Consider the following 18,319-nt stretch of genomic DNA (forward strand, 5'->3'; position numbering starts at 1 on the left):
TGTCATATTCTCATTGGTGAGGTCAGGCCACAAAGCTGACTCCTTCAAAATAAAAATCAACTTGGTGACCCAAGCAAACCCTGTAACAGTTAGGGATTATTCCAAAGCAAAGTACATCCTATTAAGTGATACTTTGTGAAAAGTCAATGCCCCTTCCAACTTCAAGTTCACAGCAACCTATGCGGAATCATTCACAGAGAAGTTCTACAACCATGTAAATGGCTGTATAGAAGCTACTGCACTTAGTAAAAGTAGGTCCAAAATAAACTCTAAAAACAAAGGTCATGGCTAAAATCAAGAGGAGTAACTCCCATATTGATAGGAGTTCTCTAATTAAGCTAAACAGGAAACTAAGAGGACTAATTAAGTCCAACAAGGCCAATTATGAGGTCAAGACAGCCTCACAGGCTAAAGACAACCACAAGACCTTTTACAGCTAAGTTCAAAAGTTCAAAGGCAGCACACATCAGTGCACTGAACGGGTGGTCAACACTGCCATCTTCACTGAGCAGCACAATATAGCAAACGTGTTGACTGGCAAATTAAGTTCAAACCTCCCACTTACTCTGCCTCCCCCATGTAATACCTACTAGCATACCCCCCAATTATTAACAGGAAGCAGGTCCTTCTGACATCTCCTAAGGCCAAAAAACAGCCTCAATAGGCTCTGACAACATCTCAGGGTGGCCTCCTAAATAGCTTGAAACATGACTTATCAGGGCCACTTGAGTCACTTTTCAACTATAGCCTCAAACCAGGCTTTGTAGCATGAGAATGGAGGGTCACAACAGTTAGCCCATTTCACAAGGTTGGACCATCAGCCAGCCCCAGAAACTACGGCCATATTAGTCTGACTTGTCTAAAATGCAAAACTGTGGAATGAATTATGGAAATTATCAATAAAGATATAGGCAACCTTCAAACACTAGACCTAACCCAGTTTGGCTTTGTCAAGGGAAGATCATGGCTACTAAATGTGATGGACTTCTTGAAAAGGTCCTGGACCTTGATAAGGCATTTGATATAATACCGCACTCGGGTATAGTTGACAAACTCACCGTACTGGGCATAAACTCCTACACACCTTGCTTGATTGTCAGCTGGCTCACAGACAGGACCCAGGAATTCAGGACTGGTAGTAATATCACCTCCACTAAGAGACGACTCACCAGCAGGGTACCTCATGGCTCCATGCTAGGAGTGCTTCTATTTGGCAACTACTTCTTAGAGGTAAAGGCTAACGTCAAGGTTCTTTATCTGACCAAGTTCACAGATGTCTGCAAATTAGGAGCTATCATCGATATCCCATGACACAGGCATCTTACAAGAGTGTCAAACACAGATAAATGACTGGTGCCAAAATCATAGAGTAAAACTCAATGTCAAGAAAAGCATTATACTGCCTTTTGGACAAGCTGCCGCCCCCAGGCTAATTACTCCATCAATAAGACACCCCCAAGTGTTGACATCGTAATCACAGATCTGGCAGTATATGTAGACAGTAATCTGGCCTTTGACTAACTTGTGACCAAGACAGAAAGAAAATCATTCTATGTCACCCAGCTTTTAGTAAGGGCATAGCATCCAAATCCAAGAAAGTCATAATGCCAGTTTATTTGGCCCTTATCAGACCCTTCATTGAGTACAATACCCACTTTGGCATGTACCTGGCCAGAAATATGCAGCAGATGGAATGCCAACAAAGGTTCCTTACCAGTAGAATTCAGGGTGCAAACACATTGCCCATTATGGATTGCTTTAAAGCTCTTTCTCTATACTCTGTCTCCTACAAGTTACTGAGAGGCAATATATGCCTGCCATACAAGGAATCCTCGGATTCAACTCTGATGGATCATTTGCACATCCACAAAATGAATAGCATCAGAACCACTGAATCCAAGGATTTAAAATTTGCTTGTGACATAAATAAGACATATTGGCGAGACAGCTATGTGTCTCAAAGGATCCCCATGCTCTGGGACAGACTTCGCATCCATGTGAAGCAGAGTCTGTCCCTAACCCTATTTAAGAATAACTTTGACAAGACAGAGGTAGACAGTAATGCCCAAACTAATATACCCCTGCACATAACCTCTAGAAACTTTCTAACTAGCATACCCCCTCCTAATAAACACCCCATGATACACAGGGACACAACTGGGTCAGATTGCATAGTTTGGCATATAACGGCCCTGGTGGTCATTAGCCTAGCATATACCTATGAACCTATGAAAATCAGACACTCACCCAACAGTTTCTTCTGGCAACTCACTCTCAAACTATTTTTACCATCAATAAAAAGACTGATTTCCAGCTCCTCTCACAGTTTATGTACAATTAAGACTCCTATCTGACAGAAGGAAACAAAGTGTTTGCTTTCTGCCATAACCTAGTTCTTTCAAAACTCCAAAAATTGATATTTAAATTAAAATAACACTGCAGCAAAGTGTATAAAAACAGAAATTCAGCGTAAGTACACAAAATAAAAAATCAGATAATGATCACAAAGCAGGTCATTCTAGCAGCCATCTGTTGTAATAAATACTCTGTATTTTCTGAATTTATAATTTATGCATACTTACCACTGAATCCTGATATTAATGAAAGATTTTCCTCTTCTTCTTTATTTTGTAATGAAATATTTTCCTCTTCTTCTTCTTCATCTTGCATGTCACCCAGAACATCCTCTAATAATGTATCACAGCATTCTTCATCATCAAGTTGTGCTAAATAAGACAAATTGTCAATAAACATATACCATAGGTTATCAATGAATAAACAACTGATAAGTAAAAATCTGAGTTTTAATTGCTCATTTTGTGTCTGGCTCAATGAGGATCCCTCAGAGCACTATGTCATATCTAGCTATACCTTGAATTTCTCATAGGCCTGACCCAGAGGCTGAACTGTCATAATAAGGCACAGTTCAGGGTATAAGTTACAGAGCATTTAAAATTAAATCTATGGTAAAGTGTTTTTTGACATTATTTGGTGTTATAATGTTTTTCTTAAAGTAGATGATTTGTATCTTTATTCAATTAAATTAATACTGTTTTGGAGCTTTTCTCCCCGGGCCTCTACTGAAAATGGACATATATCCAGCTAGACTAGCCCGGTCAACAAATGTAAAATAAAATAAAATAAAAATAAATTTACCTACTTATATTGTTAAGACACTTGGCTTTGCCTTGTAGTACATGGTGGGGTATGTATAAATCCCAATAAACTGCAATATGCCACTCTACATTGCTAGACTACTGCTTGTATGCGGCTGCTATAATACAATGTACTGTTAGCTTGACTGGAAAGTCCCTCTGCTCTGTTTGACGATGGGTGCTGGCATTATCTTCTTAATAACTACCAGTCAGTTGGCTGGTTACATTAAGCTGCCAAAGTTATGTCCGGCATATCTTTCTCTTACAGACTGCCCAGCATGTTGCCAAAAATTCAATCCACAGAAAACATTGAATTCTTTTGTCATATAGCTTTCTCAAAGAAAAGTATTAGGCTACTTTGGCAGGTATCTTTGTTTGTGAAATTATCTTATGTGCAAGACAGCAGTCCTTCCTCTGTCTGTTTGTCTATTGTCTGTATTGCTGTCATAAATAAATTATTCCTCCCTGCCTGATGAACCCTCACATTTTTGTTCCTCCTCAGGGCCTCACTCGATGGCTCCATTACTGGCACACAACTGGCCCAGTCATTGCAGAGGAACAGGAGCCAGGCAGTTGCAAACTAGGCAAGAGCTGTCCAATTTGTCCCTGCTTGAGAGTTCAACTCTTTCCTCTATTTCTCAGTCAGAATTGGATGGTAGGGAGCAGACCAGCTTGGGGGGGGGGGGGTGCCTATAGTTTCTCTTTGGGAGCACCCCATCCCCCTTTAGGAGCTCCTCCAACCTCTACCATTGCTGTGTCCTGAGGGGAAATGTATCCCTGCATGCTGAGGTTCCCCTGACTAGATGATGTAAATGTACCCTGACAGCACTGGCTTAACAATCTCAAACTTCAAAAGGTAACAACTACGGCTCCCCCTAGGTGCAACCCTTGTGGTGAACCAGAATTACCTCCCGCCCACTCAAGATGGGTGCGTTACCAGCAGCCACTCATCTCATCCTCCTTAACCGGCTTCTACAGGTGCCTGAGCAGTTATTTGCAGTCAGGTCACGTTTATTTATTTTTATTTCCTTATTTAACACTTGTTTACTGGGAAAGTCTGACTAGGACAGAGCCCATTTTCAGCTGAGGCCTGGGGAGAAATGCTCCAGAAGCATGTGCCATAGTCAATGCTTTATTCTTCTAAGCTACAAAGCTATCCATATTTTGTATCAGTCAGTGGTCTGAGAATCATTTTTCCCACTCGTGATGTTTGATGTCTGTAATGAACTGTGAGGAGTGGGAATATGGCTGAACAAAAGCTTGTTATATATGTCAAGAATCAGCCTGGACAGATATGCAGAGTATGGCATCTTTTGCTCCTGTGAAATTCTGTCTGTCTATGCTGTCAGAAAACATAAAAAGCCATCCTGAGCAAGTAACTGACCCCACATGACTGTGCTACATCTAATGCAAATGCCAATAGTATCCAAAAAATCCAAAGTTCGTAGGCAAGTAAAGCTGTTTAATAACATTAAGCACTTTCGTCTCAAGGTGTAAGTGACTTAATAGAACAAATACCACTAGTAACTGAAACCCTTAAATAACAATCTGTTACGAATTAGAATAATTAAGTATGGAGGCACTTAAAGGTACAAAGCATAAAAAAGTAATTCTAAGTAAAGTAAAACAAGCATGAAAAAGGTACATCCTGTGAATAACTATAAAGCATAAAATCAAATCAGACTTAAAAAACATATATATAAAAGAATGTATGTTCTGTTATGAATAATATTTATAAAGTAAGAGCACTTTTTTTAGAAGGGGACAATAGTGCTGTTGTCGTTCATACCTGGAGGTACCATGGCATCTAATTTTAGCTGCCAATGTAGTTCTCTGATCTCCAGGTCTAGTTTCCACCAACCTTTTCTTATATTGTTAACTAGGAATATCCAAAATCCCAAATTTGAATGTACTAATACCTTTACAAACTAGACTATGCTTATAAAGGGCATTATTTGTATTGGCTTTATTAATAGCATATAGATGTTCATAAATTAGCTTCCTAATGCTATGTTCTCTTTTCCCTATACAGAAATAGCTACATGTGGTACACAAGGCCAAATAAACAATACCCCTGGTACTACAATTGCCCTTTTTCAACATAATGTTAAAGGGTACATGTTCCAAGGCAACAGTCTGGTTCTCCATAATAAATGGACACTGTCGACATACCCCACATTTTGTTGCCCCTTTCTCTGGTATCTGGTGGTATAATAACTCATGCTCTAATAGTCATTTTAAGTTTTTAGATGTCTTATAAACAAAACTAGGAACTTGTCCAATGTGTTCAAGAATATCAAGATTGCTTTTAATGATGATCCAATTTTTTATTAGTATCTTTTCACTTTCTGACTACCAGTACCATAGGGTAGTACCATACTGCTTTGGAAGTTTGATTTGCTTTTGGATACTTTATCATGTGTAGCTGACATGATATTGTTTAGGAGAGGGTTGTATTTATTAGCCCATCCTGATTTTACTTTCTGGACTATTGTCATTAGGTAATCTTGGAGGTACCCTCTTTCTTTAAACATGTCTATGATAATATTTACTTACATCAAAAACCTATCCAAATCCGAGCATATCCTAGCTGCTCGTATCAACTGTTCTTTAAAAATGTTTCTCTTCATATGTCCTGGGTGGGTACTCTGGTAATCCAGGTAGTGTTAGAGAAAGTTTTCTTTCTAAAAATTTTGAAACCAAACCTTCTGTGGGTTTTATCTTTAAACAAAGTTATATCTAAAAAATCTATACTGTTTTCAGATTCATTTCCTGTAAAAAGGAAGGTGTCACCAACACTATTTAGAAAAATTCAAAAATACATCTATCTTGCTAACAGACTTCCATAAAATAAAGACATCATCAAGGTATCTATAATAGGCTAACCAGTCCTCTGGGAAATTTGAGCCAAAAACATGTTTTTTTTTCTCCCACATATATAGGACTAAACTGGCATATATGGGTGCGCAATTCGCACCCATAGCTACCCCTTTAACTTGTTTGAAAAATTCTTCTTCAAACATAAAGCAATTATTATTCAAAATATATTCCATAATAGCCAACAAAAAAATCAGGATTGTGTCATTTAAGGGAGTTAGTTCTCTAACTGCATCATAAAAAAAATTAAGTCCTTCAGAATGGGGTATAGAGGTAAACCAGTCTTTAACATCAACTGTTGAGAAGCTGCACTCATCACTAAACCAACTGGCCTTAATTTTGGTTAAAAAGTCCCATGAGTCCTTTAGTAAGTAGTCAACTGGTTTTATTAAGTCCTTACGTAGCCTGTCTACAAATACCCATAAAGAGTATGTGGGGCTATTATGGGCTGCTATAATAACCCTGAAGGCTGGGTTGTCAATGCTTTTGTGAATTTTGGGAACTCCAAAGGCCAGAGGAATAATATGATGTTCTAGTTTCAAAAATTCAAATAAGTTCTCATTAAAGACACCCTGTAAGAGGGAATTTTTCTATGCATAATAAATACTTCATTCCTAGAAGTCTTTTGCTATTTGTCAGTATCACAGAAAATTTCTAAAGGTTCGTTATTATAATTCATTCTATCAGACAAAACCACTCCCCAACCTTTGTCGAGTTTCATAATCCTAATATCCTCTTTTTCCCTTAATTCTCTTAATAATTGTGTTTCTTCCACTGACATGTTATGGAAACTCTTTTTCTTACAATTAAAGGTGTTGTGGATGTCTTCCACATAGGACTTTTCAAACACTGAAAGGAGGGGGTGCAGTGGTGGATTAAAACAACTTTTCTTATGCATAGTAATACCAGTATTTTTGAGTGAAATGCCATTTTTACTGTTTTTAAATAAAATCTGTAGGTTTAACTTCCTCGCAAAAAGACGTAATTCCCTAAGGACTTCCACAGTACCTATTTTTCCTGACGGTACAAATTTAAAGCCTTTTTTAAAAAGCTCAAAATATAAATTGTCAACTTACATTCATATAATTAAAAATGTTGCATCCATTTAACATATTCATAACCTCTCCATGTGTGGTGTCTATCATGTTAGCTCCCAAGGTACTGTGTAATTTGCAGGCATTGGGCTTGATGGTTAATTGTTCCTCTTTCTGTCTGCCCAACCTCTTCCAGTGCCTCTGCCCCTTCCCCCTCTCGGAGTGTGGGTTCATGGAAAAAAAATATTTTTTTTCCTTTTTTGTTTTTCTGTTCTTTTATAATTTTCATTATATCCTTCTCCATCGCTTGTGTCGCCACGCTGTTCATAATGTGTATTTGTGTTTCCATTAAAATTTAGTTCCGCAGAAGCAGACTCAAATTCATTACATTCATTGTTAACATCACAATATGGCTTAGGGAAAGGGTAGGCTAACGTCTTATGGTAGTCATTTTCATCTCTAAACAGTTTTTTACACTTCTTATCTAGGTTACTTTAAACAAATCATTCAATCTTGTTAAATACAGCTTCATATTTATCTGCATTTGTCTCAAAGAGTAAATCATCCAGTATTGCATTATTTAAAACATTCAACTCATCTAACAGTTTGTTAATACTTGCATTATTAACCCTGGCAATAAATGTCATTAATTCACAACCAAAATTGGCAAAAAGCTTTAAAAGTTCATCTGTCTCTGTTTCATGCTTTGTATCAGTCAGTGGTCTGAGAAACCTTTTTCCCACTTGTGATGTCTGATGCCTGTAATGAACTGTGAGCAGTGGGAATAAGGCTGAATAAAAGCTTGTTATATATGTCAAGAATCAGCCTGGACAGATATGCAGAGTATGGCATCTTTTGCTCCTGTGAAATTCTGTCTCTCTATGCTGAAAAGCCTTTATGGGTACTACTATTATGCTCAAAACTCTTAGGCTGCACCAGTTCTTGATTTTGTTTTTCCTCTAACCAGTTAGTTGCAGAACAAGAAAGATATCTGAGTCACCATGCTGATAAAAATACTCCAAGTTTATTAAACCTGAAGAAGGGTCTTAACCCAAAAGCACTAACACATTGTTTTAATTAACTTGGAGTATTTTATCAGCATGTTGGCTCAGATATCTTTGTTGTTCTGCATTTTGCTGGTTGGAATTCCAGAGCTTAAGTGTGAAGGTTTTATTTTATTCCTTTTGATTAACCAGTTTGTTGTCTGCTGGTTGGTGTAAGTCACCAGTGAACTACCCCCTGCTGCTACAGTCTCTGCCTTATTGAATGACTCTCTTTCATTTTTTGAGCTAACTTTCATCTTCTGGGATTGCCAGAAAATATCCATTATTAACCTGAACAACCTGCTATGTCAAATCACTCTTTACTAGCCTAGTGTAATGACAGTAAGGTGACTGTCTTTATTTTTCCAGTTAAGCTTCCAACTATGGACCTACCACTTGTGAACATCAATGACATGCCAAATATGGCATCCAAAACATGGACCTATTCATATATTTGTTATACATTATGTCAATATCAATAATGTGCCAGACATAGACTTTGCTATACACTTCATATTATGCCAGGCTCAGTGACATGACAAACATGGACTACTTCTAAGGAATACATCACATATCAGATAATTAACTCTTAGGAATGTCTGTGTTAAGCCAGACAAAGAACATTTCTATGCTCACATGACAACAACAACATCAGTGGCATGCCAAACACAGACCCACACGTGGTATGTGGTACGCATGGGGTCTGATACCCTTTCCCCTGTGATATGTGTCAGCTACAGTATCAGTATAAGTTACTGGCAGATGCTGCTGTTATTCTTCATTCCCACAGCACTACAGGATACTCTAAGATGTGTAATACCTCTCACCACCACGGCTGCAATGGACTCTTATGTCTTATTTTTATTTAACATAAGTTAACTGAGAAAGAGAAGGGATTGATGGGATCTTTTCAGCCACAACCCAGCCAAGAATGGAAAACAAGGTTACAATAAAAATGCTATAGTACTATCATTATCACTTGAAATCAGAATATTTAGAGATGTAAAACAGTGTTCAGCCTTGTGCAAGTAATGAGGGTGTAGTGCAATCAATGAAAAATGACTTTTTGTAGTTATCAGAACATTCCAAGAAGCAGTAGTACATTAAGGTATCATCCGAACAATTGGAATAATGAAATAACATCCAAAATACTGCAACTAAAAATGTCCCAATTAAACAGTACATTCAGTAGTAATCAGAACGTCATAGAAAGAGTGACATAACACCAAGCAAATAGATTGTACATGAATGCAAAATGCATTTCCTAATTGACAAATTTAACCATACATTGTGCTACATAAATATGATGACAACAAAATATATTTTTGCATCAAGCTTCAGTGTCAGTCAGTTAAACGATTGTGAAGCTTTTGTGCTGTAATGGTGCATATGGGAAATTTGTTGTTTAGTCCATGTAACGTGAGCATGGGGTTAGATGGAGAAGCTCTTACAATTAGGGGATTGCTTAAAGGGTAAGATAAGTAAAAGAATAAAGACTATGGGGAGGTAAAGGCTGCACATTCTCACTGAGGGTTAAGACTCCCATTAGGATGATGATGTATGTGCTATTGGTGTTTGATAAATGTAACAGGATACAAAATATCATTGGATAAAATGTTTATTGGATAATAATAACAGTGGCCAGTAGGATGAAAAATTGTGGGCAATAACTCACATGAGTGTTCCTCATATAAGATAAATCCATTAGTCAAGTACATGTACATATGTATATAATATACAAATAATATGCAAACATTTTTACTAATAGATCATTGAGTCTCTTCTTAATCTCTTAGGACTCCTTAACTAGATGTGTGTTCATTTATTCTGGGCTTATACTAAAATATGCTCTATAATATCCTGCTGGTACTATAACATCCAAACTGCATCATGTTAATGCTATCTGATTCTTCTATACACAGTGTTTCTCAATGAACAGCAACCAAATTAGTAAAATTGTATGAGCCGTGTTGTGTATTTTTATAATGCCTGAATGGCTTACTGTATATTTGATCTGTTCACTTCCAAAATCAGCCAGTTTAGCAGACTATTTTAAGCCTTGTTGAAAATTTTTATAGTGACTCTGTAAAACTTGCAACCTCTGCTTACAGATTGTACAACTGCCATTAGGGTCTATATAAACTCTGCTATGATGATATTTCTGTACTCTTTTTTTTGAATGGATAACATGTTCAGTTACTCTAAAAATAGCTTGGATCACGGCTGACAAGGGATAACTGGCCAGCCCACCTATTTGGTTAACAAAAGTACAGTTGTGTACCTACCATAAATGTAGATGTTCGAGTGTATTCACTGTTGCAGTCATTACACTTGGATTATCCTGCTGGCAGGCTACCCGCAGTTGGCCTGAATTCCAAAGTCTTGGTCCAGCGTTGGTTGCTGTCGCCTCTTCCCTGACGTCAGTGCGCCAGGGGTATAAAAGATGCAGCCGACACCATTTTCTTCAGTTTTTCTTGCCCCAGATGTCAGGTGCCCCCAAAAGGGTAGGCTAAAAATTATGCCAATAAAAAAGCATGCACTAAAATAAACATTACCTTCATCTACAAGCAAATACACCACATAGGTTGTATAGAATAGAGAAGTACAGATAAGTCCCAGCAAAGAAAGGGGGATGGTGGGTGGGTAACCTGGACTGCAACAGTGAATACACTCGAACATCTACATTTATGGTAGGTACACAACTGTACTATGTTCATCGTGTTTCACTGTTGCAGTCATTACACTTGGGTTGAATCCCAAAGCAGAGGTTGGGTGGCTGGGTCTAAATAGAATTAGGAGTGGCTATGAGGCCCTGCAGAACTGCAGTGGCAAAGCCTGCTCTGGATTTAGAGTAAAGAGGTAAGTGGTAGTGCTTTGTAAAAGTGTGCACTGAAGTCCAAGTTGCAGTCTCTAAAATGTCTTTGGTTGGTATTCCTCTGAGGAAGGCTGCTGAAGTGGCTGCTGCTCTGGTTGAATGTGGCCTAATGCCCTTAGGCACTGATTTGCCATGTTGTGAATAGCAAAAACGAATGCAGTGGCCTATCCATTTTGAAATAGTCTGCTTTGAGATAGCCTTTCCTTGTGATCCTGCAGCATATGCCACTAAGAGTTGCTCAGTCTTTCTGAAAGCTTTAGTTTTGTCCAAGTAGAAGCGTAGCTGTCTGTGTATGTCCAAAGAATGCAGAAGTCTCTCCCCCTTATTCTGTGGGTTTGGATAAAAGGTAGACAAATGAATGGTTTGGTTAAGGGCCACACTGGGCACTGCCTTAGGCATAAATGTTGGGTTTGTCCTCAGAGAAACCCTGTCTGGATGGAAAATTATGAAAGGTTCCACAGCCATTAGTGCCTGTAACTCTGAGACTCTTCTTGCTGATGTTATTGCTAGGAGCAGAGCTGTTTTCCATGATAAGAATTTTATCTCAGCTGTATTGGCTGGCTCAGAAGGAGGCAGTGTGAGTTTTTCCAAGACATAATTGAGGTCCCATGTAGGTATTGGCGCTCTCCTTGGAGGTCTTTTGTTTTTGGCCCCTCTGAGGTACTGCCTTAGTAGTGGGTGTGAAAAAATAGGTGGGTCCGTATTGTAATGAGCTGAAATGGCAGAGGTATGGATCTTAATTGATGAAAAGGATAGGCCTTTGTCCAGCATCTCAGTTAGGTATTGAAAAATCTGAGGGATATTTGGTACAAGCGTGTCAATTCCTTGTACCTGGTTCCCAAGCACAGAATCTCTTCCATTTTTCTGCATAAGATTTTCTGGTGCTGGGCCTCCTGGCCTCCAAAATAACATCCATAACTGCTTTAGAGAGAGGTGTGTTCTGAATGGTTACATTATCCACCATGCTGCCAGATTTAGGGTTCTGAGCTGGCTGTGCAGGATCTGATTGTTTGTTGGGTCAGTAAGTAAGGAATTTGAGGTAATGTCCAGGCTGGGCCTTGAGACAAGCTCTTTAGGATTGGGTACCAGTGCTGGCGGGGCCAGTTTGGGGTAATCAGTATCATTTTTGGCTTCTCTTGTCTGACCTTTAGGAGTAGCTTGGGGAGGAGAGGCAGTGGAGGAAAGGCATATACTGTAAGGGTTTTCCAGCTGAATGATAGAGCATCCACCTTCCATGCTTGCTTGTGATAAGTCCTTGTGCAGAATCTCTGCAGCTGGTAGTTGTGAGAGGAGGCAAATAGATCTATGTCTGGGCATCCCCATTTCCTGGTTATCCTGCTGAAGATTTGTGGATCCAGTTTCTACTCGTGAGGATCCATGAGGTTCATGCTTAGTTCATCCATATTTGTCTTTCCTGGCAGGAATTGTGCTTGCAGGTGTACTTGAAAAGTCAATGCTGTGTTTCACAAAGTCATGGCTTGTCTGCAGAGGGGGTAGGAATGTGTGCCTCCCTGCTTGTTTATGTACCACATGACAGTAGTATTGTCCGTCTTTATCAGCAGCTGTCCTGGATGAAGTAGATCCTTGAAGGCTGTCAGGACATTCTGAACAGCTAGCATCTCTTTTTGATTGATATGAAGATGCATTTGGCTTGCGGGCCATGTGCCCTGAATACATTTTCCTGCCATGTGGGCCCCCCCAGGCATAATCTGATGCATCTGTTGTTAGTGTCTGCCTGGCTGTCGGTAAAGTGAATGGCTGTCCTTTGTTGTGGTGACAGGCCTGTGCCCACCATTGAAACTCCTGTTGCAGGCAGAGAATGAGGGTAATTAATGCTTCCAGGCTGTGGCAATGTTGAGTCCAAACACTTTTTAGATAACATTGTAGTTTCCTCATATGCAGTCTTGCACATGGAATTAGCAGAATGCAGGATGTCATGAAGTCCAAAGCTTGCAGAATGTTTCTTGCAGATAAGTTGGTCTTTGTTGCCAACGTTTTGAAGTAAGAAGTCAGTTGCCTTTGTTTGTCTGGCGTGAGATAAGCCATCTGGGCAGTTGTATTTAAGCTTGCACCCAGGAATATTATCTCTTGAGAGGGTACTAGTTTTGATATCTTTTCTTTTACTGTGTACCCTAGGCAAATTAATAATCTTTTTACAAATGTCAGATGCTTTAGTAGAATGTCCTGGTTCTCTGCTTGAATACGGCAGTCATCCAAGTAAGGATATATCTGAATTCCTCTTTGTCTGCAAAAAGCAATTACTGGTGCCAGGCATTTTGTGAAGACCCTGGGCGCAGTAGGTAAGCCAAAGGGCAGTGCAGAGAATTGGTAGTGCATTGAACCAGCTATGAATCTGAGGTATCTTCTGCAAGATTTTCTGATTGGGACATGCAGGTATGCCTCTTTTAGGTCCAAAGTTACAAGCCAAGCCTTCTTGCCCAGCATGGGCAGAAGCTGCTGCAGAGTCAACATTTTGAATTTTGGAACGTCCAGAAATGTGTTTAGAAAAGACAGGTCCAGTATTGGTCTCCAGGCTTTGTCCTTTCTGGGCACCAAGAATAGTCTTGAGTAAAATCCTTGTCCCTGCTCTTGCTGTGGTACTCGCTGAATGGCCCTCATGTCCATGAGGGATAAAACTTGTTTTTGTGCCTCTGCCCATTGATTGTGTGGCAGGTCTGGCATACCTTTTGCCCTTGGCAGGCTGTGAAAGTGGAACCTGTAACCCTGAGACTCTATATTCAAGACCCATTTGTCCTGGGTGATCATGTGCCAATTTTGTGAAAAAAGTGCTAGTTTTCCCCCTAAGGGGGCTGCCAAAAGATAAGTGCTTGGTGCTGGCAGAGGAAAGTCATTGGGACTGTTTCCTGTATGGCTGTGATTTGTGTTCTCCGCTTTTGGAGGTAGAAGCACCCCATTGTTTAGGCCTGTATGAGCCTTGGGGCTGGGATCTGCCTCTGGAGTGTCTGTATCTGCCTCTTTGTGGCCTGTCTGACAATGGAAAGGACCAATTCTTTGTAGGCCAGTTCCTGCTAAATCTGGGTGGCTGTACCTGTAAGAAATCCTTAACTGTCTGCATAGATTTCGCATTGTTCTCCATTTTCTTCAACATCTCTTCTGCTTTAACACCAAACAAAGTGTCATGCTGTAATGGAGCATTCAATAATTTTGCTTTAACATGATCAGGCAGATTCTGTTCTTTTAACCAAGCATGCCTCCTAATGACAGAACGTGTAACAGCGGCCCTGCAAGAGGCCTCCAGAGAATCAAAACCACATTGCAAAGTATGCTTTCCCACTTGTTCAGTTGCATGCAATAAATTCTGCATTTCCTTGTTTTCTGCACATTCAGAATTTGTCAACATTTTCTGTTTTAGCAGTGACATTAAGTATTGCTGATATTTAAGCATATGAAACTGACAATTTAAAGCCCTTACAGCCAAGGTAGCAGAAGTGTAAACCTTTTTCCCCCATCTGTCCAGAGCCCTTGAATCCCTATCAGAGGGGATAGGATTTTTTGCAGTGGAAGCCTTGACACCTTTGGGACCCTGAGATATAGTCTCTGGGTCAGCAGCAGGGTTTTTGTAAAGAAATTTATGTGAATCTGGAACCCTGTAGTATCTGTCTGGTTTAACAGGTGCAGGAGGTAAAGAGTCAGGAGACAGGCCGGACTCTGAAAATACATCATCTACAATGTCTAAAACAGGGGGAATAGCAAGAGGCCTGTGCTGGGGTAGTAAAAGAAAGTCTCTGAGCCTTTTCTTAGATTCTGAGTAATCTTGGCTCTCCCAGTGAAAGTGCTCCCTCATGGTATGCAGAGTTTCCCCAAAAGAATAATCCACAGGAGGAGAGGCTGAAGGGATAGATTCTTCAGCATCAGAATCCTCATAGGGAGGAAGAGAGTAATCCTGTTCAGAAGAGGAGTCAGAGGAAACGGAAACCTGATCTGAAGATTCGTATTCTGTCTCTTGCCTAGGCCTTTTATCAGGAGGGGGATGGGAACCCCTGATCAAAGTAATAACGTCTTCAACCATTTTGAGCATCTGTTTTTAGGCATGGAGGCCTGTCCATGGGATTGCTGCATTTGTTTCTTTGTCTTTAGTGGTGCTTTAGTCTTTGCCTTTGAAGCTGAAGTCGGTTTACATATAACTGTGTAGGCCTGAAAACACCCTCAGAAGCCGATGCCTGCTCAGCGGCTCTGGACCCATCTGAGTGAATATTTTCCGAGTGTCCAATACCTTGAGTTTCCTGTGGCCTAGTCGGCTCCACGTGGGAGTCGGAAGTGGCCTGTGGCTCTGAGGTAGCAGGCATCAGGGGCTGCAAAAGCACCTCACTGAGAACCGGTGAACCGGCGACTGGCTTAGAAGAAGCCTCATCATCAGTTTTGGACCTCGGATGCCTGTCCTTTTCCTTGCGTTTCTTGTGAATTGCGGTAGTCGGATGGCTATCCAAAGACATTGTGTAATTAAACCTTCGGCCAAAGTAATGAAAAGCAAAATCGTGCCGACGCTTAATAGTGCATTGGTTAAATCTAGTACAAAACCTGCAATTAGCAACATCGTGATCAGGGCCTAGGCAAGGAATACAATAAGAATGGAAGTTCTTATGAGGTATTTGCTTCCCACAAGAAATACAATTATTAACTTTTTCTGACATCATTCTGGAGCAAGAAAAAGTTTCCCCAACGGGGTACTTAGCTTTAAATGAAGACTTCGGATCTGAAATTCGAACACAAAAATCTCAGGAGTCGGCCGACTGGCACTTGAGAACTGCTTTTGCTTTGGGCATCACGCGGCAAGAAAGACTGAAGAAAATGGCATCAGCTGCATCTTTTATACCCCTGGCGCACTGACGTCAGGGAAGAGGCGACAGCAACCAACGCTAGACCAAGACTTTGGAATTCAGGCCGACTGCGGGTAGCCTGCCAGCAGGATAACCCAAGTGTAATGACTGTAACAGTGAAACACGATGAACATCTAAAACATACAAATATATAAAAATAGCAACTAACATGTAAAAGTGATGCAGATCCTTTAAGAGAGGTGAACCTGAAGTCGTTATGTGTAATAGTGGAGGTATCTCTAGTAGTCAGAAAAAACTCAGGAAACAAGAATGAGGATAAGAAAATGAGAGGTAATACAAAATAAAATGTGGTATGCGGAAGTAAACATGCAGGAACAGTGAATGTGGTGCAAAAATGCATTACTTGGACTTAAGAGAAGTAGACAATCTACAGAACTGCTAGGACATGCAAAAGTAGTGAAAGAATTAAAATTCTCACATCAAAGGACATGGATTCTTTAGCATGTGTAACAGCTGGTACGATAACACAAGACAAACTGTAATAATCACTGCCACCCTAGGACTGGAGAAAAAAGACATTACCAAGGGATGAATTTATATACAAGGTAATTACTTATCCATTCTGTTTGATGAAGCACACACTGAAGTTCAGACAACATCAAAATAGAATAAAGTTAAATTTCATTTTCATTGCTCCAAAATAGCAATTTTGTTGAATGAATAAATAAGCACTGTCAGTAAAACGGGGTAAAATATTAATCTTTGTTTCAAAAAGGTAACTCTTTAGAGCATCTGAGTGTCTGAAGCATGTCAGATTTGATAAAAAAGAGAATGTTATCACTGATGCACCCTGTTTTCTTTTTATTCAGTCTGTGCCTTAGGGTTTCAACCTCAAATAAGGACTAACAGGTATGCAATATTTATATTAGGTTCCTTGTTAGACTCCTGGCCATTGTACTCTCTCTCTCTGCACATAATAAGCATTCATATTTATTTATTTTGACAACTTCAAGAACTCAAAAAGCAAATACATTTCATACATCTCAATTTCATGTTTGAATAGTGCAGTTTTCTTTTCAAATCATAATGATGTTCTAAGTCTTAATATAAATTTTCCTTCATTTTGCCAGCAGAAAAAGTCAAGCAAACAACATACACCCTCACTTATATTACTGACCCTGAAGAGGTCATTAAGTATCATAATAAAACAGTGTAAGATACTTCTCTGTGTGATTTTCAGTCCATATATTTCTAGTTAATCACTGTATATTAATCAGATCAGACAATAGTATTAGAAGTTGTGAACGTAAACTCGTCTTACATCAAAACAAAACAAAACAAAAAGTAATAATAGAAAATATATAATTGTACAGCATTACTAAGTATTCGAAAGTAATCCAAGCAAGGCAGGCAGTCTGTTTCCAGTCGAAAATCCTTTATTAACTACACAGACAAGTGATCCAAGTAAAACAAAAATAGAGTAATAATTTCCTCACAAGCTTTATAAATATATATATACTTTTTATCAGGCATTGGAGTGGTTTATTGTGCTGTAAAACAAAGTGTTATTGGTACACATGTTAAATTCACATCCCTTCCTCCATCAGTGTGACATTCGAGCTGGTCCTGCCCTACTTAGTAGCTGTCATAATAATATATAACCCTTATGTACTTTAAATAAAATTATATAATGATGTGGTACCTCTTATTTAACCAAATTATTAAGTAGATAATTAAGTCTGTGATTTTATCCAAGACAATATATTACATGGCTGGAAATATATCAACCTTAGTTCATTTGGCAATCAAAAAAAATATATAAATAAATACATATACATTTTGCATGTAAAAATCAATTTCTATTTTCATAACCTATTGTTAACAAAGATCCCTTTTGTCCTTCTAGACTTCTTCAGGTCTGTGTACAAGAACCCTAAAAACCTATATAATTGTATAATTAGTTAGTATTGTTATTACACATCATTTTGAATAAAGTGGAAAAAAGAACCAGAAAAAAATAAAAATAAGAAATAATGTATGTATGATGATGGAAACAAAATATACACTTAAATTTCAACTGATTTAAAATGGTATTTAAAACCAATTTGTAGAATCAAATAAAATACAATTAGTCATGTACACAATGTGGCAATATAAGGGTTATATATTATTATGACAGCTATTAAGTAGGGCAGGACCGGCTCGAATGTCACACTGATGGGGGAAGGGATGTGAATTTAACATGTTTACCAGTAACACTTTGTTTTACAGCACAATAAACCACTTCCATGCCTGATAAAAAGTATATATATATTTAGAAAGCTTGTGAGGAAATTATTACTCTATTTTTGTTTTACTTGGATCGCTTGTCTGTGTACTTAATAAAGGATTTTCGACTGGAAACAGACTGCCTGCCTTGCTTGGATTACTTTTAAATACTTAGTAATGCTGTACAATTATATATTTTCTATTATTACTTTTTGTTTTGTTTTGTTTTGTTTTGACTTAAGACGAGTTTACGTTCGCAACTTCTACT

General features: G+C 38.9%; 1 protein-coding gene across 2 annotated transcripts in view; it reads right to left on the reverse strand.

Moving 5' to 3' along the window:
* The window catches only part of TMC8 (transmembrane channel like 8), an 829,418-nt gene that overhangs the window by 619,561 nt on the left and 191,538 nt on the right, over positions 1-18,319 (reverse strand). For both annotated transcript variants that reach the window (XM_044068180.1, XM_044068179.1), the window contains one exon: positions 2,583-2,726. In XM_044068180.1, coding sequence (XP_043924115.1) covers positions 2,583-2,726 — 144 coding nt within the window. The remainder of the gene's footprint in view (positions 1-2,582; positions 2,727-18,319) is intronic.

The sequence above is a fragment of the Protopterus annectens genome, chromosome 4.part0 (assembly GCF_019279795.1).
Source record: "Protopterus annectens isolate FY-2018-M chromosome 4.part0, PAN1.0, whole genome shotgun sequence".
NCBI classification, from domain to species: domain Eukaryota; kingdom Metazoa; phylum Chordata; order Ceratodontiformes; family Protopteridae; genus Protopterus; species Protopterus annectens.